Source organism: Eublepharis macularius, chromosome 8, assembly GCF_028583425.1.
Source record: "Eublepharis macularius isolate TG4126 chromosome 8, MPM_Emac_v1.0, whole genome shotgun sequence".
Taxonomy (NCBI): domain Eukaryota; kingdom Metazoa; phylum Chordata; class Lepidosauria; order Squamata; family Eublepharidae; genus Eublepharis; species Eublepharis macularius.
Window position 1 is genome coordinate 26,023,734 of NC_072797.1, and position 14,070 is coordinate 26,037,803.

General features: G+C 42.6%; 1 protein-coding gene across 2 annotated transcripts; it reads left to right on the plus strand.

Moving 5' to 3' along the window:
* The first annotated feature begins 1,665 nt into the window (after window positions 1–1,665).
* On the plus strand, window positions 1,666–13,685 carry FBXO4 (F-box protein 4). 2 transcript variants are annotated; one of them, XM_054986890.1, is made up of 7 exons: window positions 2,279–2,535; window positions 3,901–4,136; window positions 8,484–8,704; window positions 9,527–9,602; window positions 11,030–11,199; window positions 11,280–11,455; window positions 12,848–13,685. In XM_054986890.1, the coding sequence occupies exons 1-7, from the start codon at window positions 2,365–2,367 to the stop codon at window positions 12,935–12,937; spliced, it is 1,140 nt and encodes a 379-aa protein (XP_054842865.1). In that variant the 5' UTR covers window positions 2,279–2,364; the 3' UTR covers window positions 12,938–13,685. The 2 variants fall into 2 exon arrangements, with proteins under 2 accessions (XP_054842866.1, XP_054842865.1); XM_054986891.1 differs by lacking the exon at window positions 3,901–4,136 and having other exon boundaries at window positions 1,666–2,535.
* Window positions 13,686–14,070: the final 385 nt, after the last annotated feature.

The window sequence follows — 14,070 nt, forward strand, 5'->3', positions numbered from 1 at the left end:
CTCACAAAGTGGAGGAGGAGAGAACAATGCGAGAAGGTGCTTTGGGTCACAGTTAGCAAGAAGAGCAGGATACAACTCAAATAAAAATAAAGGTCATGCCTCCGGCTCAATGAAGAAAGCCAGTGTTGGCTCTTTCAGAAAGAGGGGCATAGACAACACAGATGCCACTCTGGGGATCTCTAAAGTACAGAACAATGGAGCCCCGTGGCGTAGAGTGGTAAATTGCAGTACTGTCTGCAGCCCAAGCTCTGCTCACGACCTGAGTTCAATCCTGGCAGAAGCCGGGTTCAGATAGCCAGCTCAAGGTTGACTCAGCCTTCCATCCTTTCGAGGTCAGTAAAATGAGTACCCAGTTTCCTGGGGGTAAAGTGTAGATGACTGGGGAAGGCAATGGCAAACCACCCCGTAACAAAAGTCTGCCAAGAAAACGTTGTGATGCGACTTCCCCCATGGATCAGTAATGACTCGGTGCTTGCACAGGGGACTACTTTTACCTTTAAAGTACAGAAAACTGCTGAATTATTTATAACGCTGACTTCTACCAAGGCAGGTCATTAGTAACAGCTGTCGGGGGCTCTGGAAGAGAGAAGCCTTTTTCAACTCATAAAGAGTCTTTAAACAGGATTCAGCCTGGGACCTTCAGCATTTGAAGCATAACTGTGCTGCCAAGGCATAGCGCCCTCCCTCCGGGGCATTCATAAAAGGTGGCTTCTCCGTGTATACAGGAACATTGGTTGTTATTTACTAAAGTTTAAATAGTGAAAAGAACAACATTGTCCTCTGACACAAGTACTGTTTTCCACTACAAATCTGAGTGTAGATTCAGGTGTGCAGTTACGTTAGTCTGCAACAGAAGAGAGAGATTTAAGTTCAGTAGCACCTTAGAGAGCAACTAGATTTCCAGGGTATGAGTTTCCGAGTCAAAGCTCCCTTTGGCAGCTCTGACTCTTGAAAGCTCATACCCTGGAAATCTAGTTGGTCTGCAAGGTGCCACTGGACTTGAAATTTGAGAGCGTCTGTCTTAGCTCCCCTGTGCTGCTCCCTGCCCAGCCTGAAACAAAGCAGAAAGGCATGAGACCAGAGGAACAGAGCACTGCTAAAAAGCATGAATGGGAGACTCATGTTTGGTATGGAAGTCAAAACACAGCCGTGGAAACTTTTTTTTCTTAGATCAAGATGGATAGTCGTGTTTGTCTGTAGCAACAGAAGAGAGCAAAGAGTCCAGTAGCACCTAGAAGACTAACAAAATTTGTGGTAGGTCAAGATGGGTAGCCACGTTTGTCTGTAGCAGTGGAAAAGAACAAGAATTTAGTAGCACGTAGAAGACTAACAAAATTTGTGGTAGGGTATAAGTTTCGTGAGCTAGAGCTCACTTCTTGTGTCTGAAGAACTGAGCTGTGGCTCATGAAGGCTCATACCCTGCCACAAATTTTGTCAGTTTTCTAGGTGCTACTGGACTCCTGCTCTTTTTTTTTTGTCAGCCTCAGTTCCCCATCTGTAAAATGAGAATACAGGCACCTGACTTCCCAAGGGTACATATGAAGCCAGCAAACAGTGTTTGATGAATTTAAAGCTATTTATTTATTTCAATTAATTAATTAGATTTATAGGCTGCTCACCTGCAAGCAGGCTCAGGGCGGATTACAACCATAAATAACCCTATACATAAAAATATGGTCACATAGAACAATATTTAAAAATCAATATACAATTTTTGTTATTGATTTTCCGGGCTGTATGGCCGTGGTCATATGACACAGAGATCTCTGTCAGTGCTACACCTCTGAAGATGCCAGTCACAGCTGCTGGCGAAACGTCAGGAACTACAATGCCAAGACCAGGGCCATACTGCCCAGAAAATCTACAACTTAAAGTTCTCCGGCTGTGAAAGCCTTGCACAAAATATACAATTTGTTTTAAAAAGCAGCCACATACTGCACAACCTGCCAGCATCAACGAACCCCTGGGGCAGAGTGGCCAATAGACAAATAAACTGCAAAAACAAAGGTGGGGCTGGGTGGCTCTCCCAGCGCAACCACCATGATTTACTTGCTCCTGGCCTACTCTCAGAAGGCTCTCCTCTGAACTTCTTCCTTTCAGCTGCATGACTTTATGACGCCTCCCTTCCACACAAAGAGCAGCGCTTCCCTTTAACCCCCAAATGCAAATATATTTAGATCTAGGTGGGGCGAGCGAGCCCTTCGACGCCGGGGGGCGGGGAGACAGCGCCGGCCTCCCCGAGCGCTGGGCAGTGCCCGCGGGAGAGAGCCGCGCTCGGGTCGCTCCTTTCGCTCCGCCGCCTTTTCCTGCAGGGAAGCGAAGCCGGCCTTGGCGAGAGCCGCGGATTCCGGCACAGTCCCCGGGATGGCCGCCGGCAACGGCGGCGAGTGGCGCCCCTTCGAGGCCGCGCTCCGCAGCAGCCTCCGCCTCCTGCGGGACAGCCTGGGGCAGCGGCGGGGAGGGCTCCCGGGCAGGGACGACTGCGTGGAGGCCGAGCAGCAGCCGTCGCCGCCCAGCGCCCTGGAAGCCTTGCCGGTAAGCGCGTCGCCTTGGCCAGCTTGGCAGGTTCCAGCGCGGCACGTTCTCCGCTTCCGGGTGGGCCGCGTTCCCACGTTACACAGGCGACCTGGAGCGCCGCCTCCTTTGCTTCTCATTGGGCGCATCTCTTTTGGACCGCCCCCTTTGATACGCGACAACTGGACTTATCTTGTCTCAGCATTCTCTGCTTCAAGCTCTCTTGTACCTTTACATGCTCTTCCTGACTCACTACTTTGCTTCGACCCTCTCACCTCTTGGGATATAAAGCCTCAGGGGTCTCTGCTGCTCTTTGTATCTAAAGAAGAGAGCTGGTTTGGTGTAGTAGTTAAAGAGTGCCGGGGCTCTGATCTGAAGAGCTGGTTTTGATTCCCCACTCCCCCACTTGAAGCCAGCAGGGTGATCTTGGGTCAGACATAGCTCTTCTAGAGCTTTCAGCCCTACCCACCTCACAGGGTGATTGTTGTTGTGAGGATAATAATAACATACTTTGTAAACTACTCTGATTGGGTGTTAAGTTGTCCTGAAGGATGGTATATAAATCAAATGCCATACATGGCAAGCTGGTTTGATTTGTACATGGGCTGTCGCTGACTCTGTGTAGAAGAATAGAGCAAGATGTGAGTCCAGCAGCACCTTAAATCTCATCAGATCTCATAAGCTAAGCTCTGGTTAATAGTTAAATGGGAGACCACCAAGGAAGACCAGTGTGGCTACCCAGAGGCAGACAATGGCAAACCACCTGTGTTAGTCTCTTGCCTTGAAAATCCCAGCAGGGCTTGCTGTACATGGGTTATGACTTGATGGCGCTTTACACAGAGAGAGAGCACTTTGAAGACCTGCAAGATGTCCAGGGTATGTATAAGCTTTCGAAAGTCAAAGTCCCCTTCAGATACAAGCAGGAAATAAGATATAAATAACTGATGATGGGGCTTGACTGCCCCTGGACATCTTGTGGCTCTCTAAGGTGCTACTAGCCTCGAGCCTTGCTCTTCTACTGCAGACCAATGTAGCTATCCACATAAAAATATCTCTGTGAGTGATTCCGCACACGTTGGATAATGCACTTCCAATCCTCTTTATAGATCATTTGGAACGGGGTTTTTTGTGTGCAGAACAAAAAATCTACCTCAAATGATTGATAAAGTGCATTGAAAGTGCATTATCCAACGTGTGCGGACTCAGCCTGTGTGTGGAAGGTTAGTTTCTTTTTAAAAATACAAGTATTTCCAAGGAATGAAGAAGGCAGCTTCGGTTCCAAAACATAATAAGGTGGTGGTTTCAAATTGTCCTGATGACAGAAAGACATGTCAATATAACATTAACTGTTTTTAAAGAGGGGTTTTTTTCCATTTTCACTTTCAGATTAATGTGAAATTATACATTCTCTCCTTCCTCACACCCAAAGATCTGTGTCATCTGGGAAGTACAAGTCGCTACTGGCAATTGACAGTTGAGGATCCTTTGCTCTGGAGATACTTCCTCATTCGAGATCTCCCTTCTTGGCATTCTATTGACTGGAAGTCACTCCCAGATGCAGATATATTTGACAGATCTTTTTCTGCACTTCAGGAAAGTGTTCCGGCTGACTATATGGCAGCGTAGGTATCCTCCAAGTCTCTTAGCCGTCATTCCATGAAGTTGCAGTTTCATTTAATGTCTTCTAGACTGATGATAGTGCTTGTCAACCTGAAGTTGAACTACATTTCAACTGCAAATATGATGACCTTTGAGTTTTCCACTAAAATCCCAATTTAAAAATCTTCCTACTACTGTAAATGTTGTTTAACCTTTAGTACCAACAATGTGAAGGGCACTAAGAATGCAATAACATGTATGTTTACTTGGAAGTAAGTTCCACTGTGCACAGAGGGGCTTACTTTTAGGTATACATATGGAGGATTGCAGGTTGAATCATTGAGGTAACAAATCCAGCAAAAACGGAGGTACAAAGTCATTTTTGCGTGATGGGGAATTACACATAATATCAGCTGTATAATGCCTTCCAGCTTCATCCTATCTACTCACCATCTGGAAGGAGAGCCACTTTGAGGTGCTTACAGATGAAGCATTAGATTCAGGGCCAACTTTTTTTTTTTTTTAAGAATTTTTTATTGGATGGGTTTTCAAACATAAACATAAAAATTATTATCATTTTCCACCCCATTGCATTTTCCCCATCCTTCCCCCCGCCTTTTCTAGTGACTCCCAACAGTTTTCCATACCCAACTTAATCTAAAGAATATATCATATAAATTCTTAAAGTCTATAATAATATATATAATATATATCTATATAATATATACTAGTCTAATCTATTTATTTGTCTTAGCTATCTTAATATAATACTTATCTAAGTTAAGAGTATAAATATTATATAAGTATATAGTAAGTACATATACTAACTAAAAGAAAAAAAATACATATATATATATGTAATATACTATTCCTTAAATACCTGTTATCTATATTATAAATCTATTACTTATATTACCTCACTAAAATATCATATATACTCCCTATAACCTATACGACCTTGTTATTCAATCTTATACTTTTCCATATGAACATACTATCTTACTCTTAACTTTATAATACTATAATACTATAACTCTGTACTAATCCAATAAAATATAATAATATACCCCCTTTTAACCTTAAGTAAGTTTCTATCTCCCCTTTAACAACTATCCAAAGACCACAATTTCCCCTTCATGTCCCACTTTTTCTCCACATATTTCTTGAATTTTTCCCAGCTTGATGTATATTCCAATTCTTCTTGTTCTTTCAATTTCCTTGTTAACTTGTCCATTTCTGCCATATTCAGAACTTTCAAAATCCAGTCTTCCATAGATGGTATCTCCTGAGTCTTCCACAACTGTGCATAGCACATTTTGGCCGCCGTAATCATATAAAATACCATAACTCTGTCCATTTTATCAAAGTCTTCTAGGTTCGTGCATAATAACAATAATTCCGGGGTTTTATTTATATTCTTTTGTAAAATATCCGACATAACCTTAACTATATCCCCCCAGAACTGTTTTGCCTTATCACAAGGCCACCACATATGATAGAATGAACCTTCATGCTGTTTACATTTCCAACATTTATCTGACATCTGACTATTACCATTGGCCAACTTCTTCGGTGTTAAATACCATCTATACATCATTTTATACACATTTTCACGCACCGTGGTACACGCTGAGATTTTAACTGTATTTTTCCATACCTTTTCCCAAGCTTCCATTGAAATTTCCCTATTACAATTTATTGCCCATTTAACCATCTGAACTTTAACGACCTTCTCCTCTGTAAACCATTTCAATAATATCTTATATATTTTATTTATTTCAGGACCAACTTTGTTAACAAGTGGGGATGGAGTTTGTTCACTTCATTTATATATTACCTTTCTCTCCAATGGGGACCCAAAGCGGCTTACATCGTCCTCCTTTCCTGCAATTTATCCTCTCAACAACCATGTGAGGTAGGTTATGCAGTGAGTGTGTGACTGGCCCATGGTCACTAGTTCTCCTCAGTTGGAAGATAGCTGCTGGGAACTAATTTCTCAAGTGCCAAAGGGGCCAAATTTGGCTCAAGAGAAAAGTTGAATCCTCTCCCCCCGTACCATGGTCTTAATCCAAACTGGAACCCTTTCACGCTTGGGAAATTATTTATTATTGTATTTATTTTATTTTATCACATTTCTAGACCGCCCTCCCCGTCAGACGGGCTCCCAGCTACTGCCGTCTGACCAAAGGGAATGAGAGTTAGATTGGGGGAACCCGACCCAACTTATTAGAAAGAATTACATCTTGTTTGGCCCATAGAGAAACCATGTAGAGTAGCGGTTAGAGTGTCAGCCTAAAATTTGGGCGATCCAGGTTCAAATCACCAAGCTTGCCAAGTGACCTTGAGCCCATCACTTCCTCTCAGCCTAACTTACCTCACATGTTGATGAAAGAATAAAGTGGAGAAGGAAGAACTGTGTACCCTGAGCTCCTTAGAGAAAGGAAGGAAAGAAACCTAAAAATGAATTCAATTCAATGTTGATCATGGTACTTGGCATTTATGTAGTCCTTTCATTGTTCAAATCACTTCACATACATTATCTTGTTGAACAGCACTGTAAGGGAGGGCAGTATAGTTACTCTCATATGAGTGGAGAGGGGCTGATGTGAGAGAGAATGGCTTTCCTAAGCCACCCAGTTGAGACTAGGTTTAGCTTACAGCTTGTTCTTTTAGACACTTCATTAATGTTAAGTTTAGTAGGTTTTTCAGCCCTTCTTTGTTGTTGTTCCACTCTTTGGCTCCAGAGACTGGTTCATCTTATCTGTTCCCTAGAATAATAACAATAACATTCCATTTATATACTGCCCTTCAGGACAACTTAACACCCACTTAAAAGCAGTTTACAAAGCGTGTTATAATTATCCTCATGTCAATAGAAGACACTATCTTGATTTTAGAAGAACGACCTACCAAATGTTTTGTTTGCTGTTTCTATTCTGCAATTCTTTCGTTTTCCTTATAAGCATTCTTAAGCCAATATGGTATGATGGTCAGAGTGTCGCACTAGGATCTGACAAACCCAAGTTCAAAACCCCACTTACTAAGAAACATACCCTGGGCAATCATTCTCTCTCAATCTTAATCTTCCTCTTATGGTTGTTTCAAAGATAAAATGGAGGAGAGGAGAATGATGCATACTGCTTTCAGTACCTTGGAGGTAGGTAGGTAAAGGTCCCCTGTGCAAGCACCGAATCATTACTGACCGGTGGGGGGACATCACATCACGACGTTTTCTTGGCAGACTTTTCGTTACGGGGTGGTTTGCCATTGCCTTCCCCAGTCATCTACACTTTACCCCCAGGAAACTGGGTACTTATTTTACCGACCTCAGAAGGATGGAAGGCTGAGTCAACCTTGAGCTGGCTGTCTGAACCTGGCTTCTGCCGGGATCAAACTTGGGTCTTGAGCAGAGCTTGGGCTGCAGTACTGCCGCTTACCACTCTGCACCACGGGGCTCTTACCTTGGAGGAAGGATGGTATATAAATGTACTAAATAAACAAATCAGCACATTTTACTGTTCTGAGATCCTTCCCTTATGTCCCTTTTGCTGCTACATCTCATTTTTTTCACTCTCTGGCGTGTCCTGGATTTTACTGACAGATTTCTCCCCCCTCCCCGCATTGTTGCATATAATAAAAAAATAAGGCTGTAAGTTTAAATTTGAGCAGTTTCTTCAGCAGCTGGTGTTGTATTGTGGCTAAGGATACAATCCTATGCACCTTTTCACTGGAATAAGGCATTTAATATAGTGGTGCTTACTTCTGAGTAAACACAGGATTACACTGCAAAAGAATGAGCTGAGGCCTGGGAGGATCCTGGTTCAGGTCTTACCTCTGCTATGAACTCATTGGGTACTCTTAAACCCGTCATCCCCTACCCCCAATCTGTGTAGGGATAGTAATACTGGCCTGCCCCACAGGACTGTATGTAAATGAATGTGAAATGCTTTGAATACTGAACGGGCTTTATAAATGCTAAGTATTGGTATGATTCTCTTTTATATTGTTCATTCTTAGAAAGTTCCAAAGCAGCTTTATATGGGGCATCCTCCCCTCCTGGTAGAGATCACTTCTACTCTTGTTTGGTTTAATACTCTTCCTTATCTTTGTGAAATCATGGATCATGCAGAAAACCATGCCCTGTGCTCCTTTGAAGGTGTTGTCATGTTGCCATGAAAACTCACTGAGTGCGACCTTGGGCCAGCCACTCTCTCTCACCCTAAGCCACCTCACAGGGTTTGTGTGAGGGTCAACACAGAGAAGCAGAGAATGACGTGAACCAGTTTGGGTCCCTGTTGGTGAGAAAGGGGGGGGGGTATAAATGATGTAAGTAAGTTGTTTGTTTTTATCATTGTGTTTTTTACACACAGATATAAGAAATGTTTTTCATGTCAGAAGAGACCTCTGAAATCCAGTCAGTCCACTTACAGAACTATGACTTCCCTTTTACATTCGCTGGTCACGCAGACAGAGCCTCGCTTTGCTATGTTTGGGCCGGGACTGGAAGACTTGGACAAATCTTTGGTGCATAAAATGATGACGAGCCCAGATATTTTCCCACTTGCTGGTTTACCTCAGAGACAAATCCATGGTAATATCAATTTGCTTGTGTGTGTTATTTTAAGGGAGAGGGAACACAGTGTTGAGTATATGGAGCTGCTTTATATGGAGATCCACCACCCATCAGAGGCCCGATCCAGGCCGTTTCGGCCCTAATCCAGGCTGAAACGGGCCCAAAATGGCGAAGAGTCAGTTGGGCGGGGCCATCTGATATGTGACCTCTTTGGGGAACTGCATTCCTGCGCATTCCCCCTCGAAATGAGCCCTGCTTATACTACTACTACTTATGTATGAATGTCCTTTTGTCACCACTGGAGCAACAGCAACCAATCCTTTCATACCTGGAATTAGTTAGAAGAACTTCTAGATATTCGACTTGCAGGCAGTCTTAAGTAGGACTCTCTCTCATTTTAGTAATGAAAAATAGTGTATCTTTGTTTTGTGTGTGCGTACACACACATGCTTACCCACAATCCACTGGCCAGTTGAAGAATAAGTATTTCTGCCTAATGAATGAACCCTTCATGCCTTTGATGAACTCTGACTCAGAATAGCTTATCCTGGAATAAATGTTGTATGTTGTTAAGGTGCTGGGAGGCTTTTGTTTTATTTTGCCGCTATGGAATAACATGGCTACCATCCTGAAATTAGCTTCTGTTTCTGATATGTAAGGCCAAAGCAGACTTGTGAACACTGAAATTGTTGTGCTGTTATTTAGATCTTGCCCTTTACCCTTGCATAAACATGTCCTCCAGTGTAAAGAAAGATTATTTATTTAGGTACTATAGGAATTCCCCTGATGATTGGTTGTAAGCTTTGAACAGATTTTTCTTTTTTTTTTGGTCACAAACAGGAATAGGATCAGGAGTCACATTTCGTTATAAGAACCAACAGACACTCAATATTCTGACACTATATTCAAAGACAAGGTAAGATTTTCTTGGTTTGAAGTGGCTCAATGGGACAGCATCAGCTTTTCATGCAGAAGGTTCCAGGTTCAATCCCCAGCATATCCAGTTATAAGGTTCAGATAGTAGGTGAAGACTTCTACCTGAAACCTCTCAGAACTGGCAATTTGAATTGTGCTTAGAAACGGATGGGTACTAGCCAGCGTATATCTTTCAGAACAGGGTCAAGTGTACTGCAGTGTGCCATTGCTTTCCCCATTGCTTGAAGTTGCTCGAATGGCAGTGTGCCTGGCTGTTACTTTGAATAGGAATCCCTTTCGCAGTTCTCAACAAGATACTTGGGCAATTCAGTGGGAACACAGGTTGCCTAGACACTTTATGTGGATTCTCAACCATGATCATAGTTCTGCATGCACAGAAATGCCCAAGGTTCTGGTGAAGGAATGAACTGAACTCCCTAGCTTTACTATTTCCACAGCCTGTAGACAGTGGGGTGGATCCTATCTAGCGCACGTGGAGTAGTGCTTATGCAAGTGAACTTTCCTACTGCAGTCTGCTGTGCCTACTCAGAATTGTACCTCTGGGGACAAGTAGACTCTCAGAAACGCTGTGGGGGTCTGCAGTAGGGGGAGAATCAACAAAAATGCCTACCCCTTTTCCACTGGTATAGTGTCTTCAGCAAGCAGAAAACATAGTTAAGATCCATCTCATTACCAAAAGATGAGCCACAGCAGTGTAGATCATGCAAATCTGAGGAGAAAAATACATTCCTCATGGACTGTGAGCCACAAGGGCAAAGCGTAGCTGTTCTCGGAAAAGAAAGACTTGTCCATTATCCAAGACATGGTCACTTGTCACATTCAAGTTAGATTTTTTAAAAACTTCATTTATACCCTGCCTTTCTCCCCAAAGCAGCTTACGACATTCTCTTCTCCATTTTTTCCTCACAACAAACTGTCTGAGGTAGGTTAGGCTGAGAGTTTCTGACTGGCCCTAGGTCATCAAGTAAGTTTCCAGGCAGAGCGGGGAATTGAACCTGGGTCACCCAGATCCTAATCTGTCACTCTAGCTGCTACACCTCACTAGGCTGTACTTAAAAAAAAAAACAATTTACAATATATTACTTTAATTTACTTTGTAGAAAGGAAATTTACAGGGCAGCCCTAAGTGGAAGTACACCCTTCTAAGTCCATTGAAGTGTGTGACTCGGATAATTTACAGGCAATGACAAACTATTCGTTAAAAGAGGATAGTTGTACAAGAGTATACCAAAGAGCAGAGTTAGAGTTTTCTGGAGGCCAAATTTGGTTTTTTTAAAAAAATGGGTTTGTTTGTTTTTTTTACTTACGTAGGCTGTTACCGAAAACACCACTCATCCATCCCCTCTGAACTCTTGGAATTCTCTCCATCATACTTTCCTCTTAAACGGCTTATGTCTTTCTTTCTAGCAAGGAAAGACGCACAGCCAGACAAGAGTTAACGAACAACTTCAACAAGATGTTCCATGAAATAAACAACGCTGATGGGACGACACAGTACAATCCTATTGAACATGTTAAAAACGTGTGCCAGTTGGTTGATGGGTTTATCTACATTGCAGACGCTGAAGCCCAAAAAAGTAAGGAGCTTGGAATGATGTTGATGCATTCTAAGGGTTGTACCTGGTAAGGGCTGATGAAACAACCATCTCTCTTACAGGACATAGCCGGCAGATTGAAGTTGCTCGAATGGCAGCAATGTTTAATCCAGCCTTCGGGCCTCCCAGGAGACCTGTTCTGATCTTGTCCTGCATTTCTAGTGTTGGGATTGAGAGAATTCCTTGTGTTTACATGGCACACCAACTACAACTCAACTTGCTTGGCCAACCATGGATGGTACCTATATTTGTTCTTCTTTTTAAAAACTCTTTCCTTTTATTCAACATTGGCATCATGAAGGTGATTAGTAGTAAGTTCCAGGTGGACCAAAGGAAATGCTTCTTCACATGACGTATTGTTATGTTGTTCACTGCTCTCTAACAAGTTGTAGTGATGATGGCCACCAGCTCTGACGTCTTTCCTTGGATAAACCCAGGGCTCATTTCGAGGGGGAACTCACAGGAACACAGTTCCGGCAGTTCCCCAAAGAGGTCACATGTCAGGTGGCCCCGCCCACCTGACTCTCGGCCATTTTGGGCCCGTTTCAGCCTGGATCGGGGCTGAAACAGCCTGGATCAGGCCTCTGATGGGTGGTGGATCACTCTCCCGCTCATCAGCAGCCCGATCCTGGCCATTTTGGGCCCCTTTTCAGCCATTTTCAGCCCCTTTTTGCCATTTGGGGCCCAATTTCAGCCCTGAATGACCAGGATTGGTTCCAAAACAGCCAGAATAGGTGATGTCAGGGTGTGTGGCGTATGCAAATCAGTTATACTAATGACACACTTCCGGTGATGGCAAGAGGTGTGGCATATGCTAATGAGCGCCTCCAGCTCTTTTTCTACGAAACGACCCCTGGATAAACCCAAGGTACATCAATATCTGTTTTCCCTTATAGCACCAATTGTACAGAGACGGCAGGTGCTGCTATTCCTTTCCTGCAGTGTTTGTGGGGCACTGAAATGGAAACGGGAGACTGGATTCAATGGAACATGATCTAATTCAGCAACACAATTTCCTTTGTCTCCTTCTAAGCATACTTGCATTTCAATTATTAAACTTCCCCAGCATGCTGTTTTTTCACCTGAAAAGATATGTCGTCATGCAGCATACCACTGACGATAGCATAAATCATTTGTGAAATCCAATTAGTGCAATTTCAGATCTCATCCAAAGCCATGTCCCTGATTTGTGCTGTATTTCTGCATGTTTTCACATGGAAGTTAGTACCTGACTAACAAGAGACTGACCTATACAGTAGGTGCCTGCTTTTCTGCTTAATCTTGCCCAGTTCTTCTCGTTACAGCCCTTGACACACATGGCTTTTGTTCATTCATGTCCCATGATCTCTGCAGACTTTTTGATGGTTAAAGGGAATCTCCTCTTTTTTTCCACAAGCAGAAAAGCTGGTTGGATCCAACCCGTTGTGTTTAATCTACCTGTCCATACAAATATCCTAGAATGTCCCATTTTATTTTCCGTAGCCTCATCATTCCTTGTCTACGGAATATTCTTTTTTTAAAAAGTGTACGCAATTGTTGTAACCTGCTAGATAACTTTTCTTCCTATTGCATGAAGAAAGGTTCTAAATTTGTATGAATAGTTAACATTTATGTCCCTTTTTCCCTACAGGTTCAGGATACTGAAGCTGAAACGTTAACTGGACTGTTAGATGGAATTGAATGGCTACTGGGAGTAACTAGATATAACAATACCCAGTGATCAGATATTATTTGAATGCCAAAAGACTCTGTGTGTGTGTGTGTGTGTGTGTTAATTCCTCGTTTAGAAGCAGTGACTGATGTGAACAGCCACTTTTATCCTAATATAAGAGATTATTGTTACTCATGAGGACCAATTCTGTCGTAATCAGTGCAATTTAAAATACAGATCTGAAAATACAGGAAGGTGGGATAGGATTCTGGCAGCATCGTGTTGCTTATGTTACCAGCTTCAGATGCCCTCCCACTAAGTAGCAGGTTTCTGTGGATGGCCAAGGTATGCTGCTACTGATGGGCACTCAACCATCAGGTCAGTTGGGGAGGGTGAAGGCATTGGAACCCATATCCCTCAGAAGTCTTGTCTTTCCTTGTTCTACAAACTCCCCTCCTAGCTCTGTTCGTGTCTAGTCAGGCCCTGTTTCAGAGACCATCAGTATGTCAAACATGAATGGCTGCCACGAGAAGCACGGAGCTTTGCCATCTGGCCCCACAAGATTGTGGAGATGAGGAATTATTCATCTTTCTTTTAGGAAAGGTTGCAAAATCTCCCCTGTTCATATTTGGCGTTTATTCCCTCTCCCAAGATTTTTATATTATATTTTATATTATAAATGTTTTAATTTATTACAACAAATTAAAAATGGATATATATATATCACTCACACAAATAGAAGGAAGAAAACACATTCAAGGAACCTCCAATTTGATTTGACATCAAATACACGGTAATACTTCCTGTGGATCATTTACAGTCGAATTTGTGATATTTCAGTATTCAGTAAAATGTTTCAATTGCAACTGTTAATAAATTCATTAACAAATTGTTATTATTTTAAATGGATCTAGGTATATATCCAATTAATACCATCGTTGAACCTTTGTTTAACCTAGGCTCAGTCTAGAGAATGCAAGCATCATGGAGACATTTCTCTTTTCTTGTGCTTTTATTAAGACTTACCATGTGCATTTGCCACTTCAGGAATTCACATCAACAATCCCAACTTCACCGGTTTCCTGTGATTTTTTTAGCACATGGCAATTTGTGGGGGGGTGCAATCTGGCATTCATATACTGGTCACATAGCTAGATTTATGCCGATTCTGGATAATCCAGTTATGCCAGTTCAAATGAGAG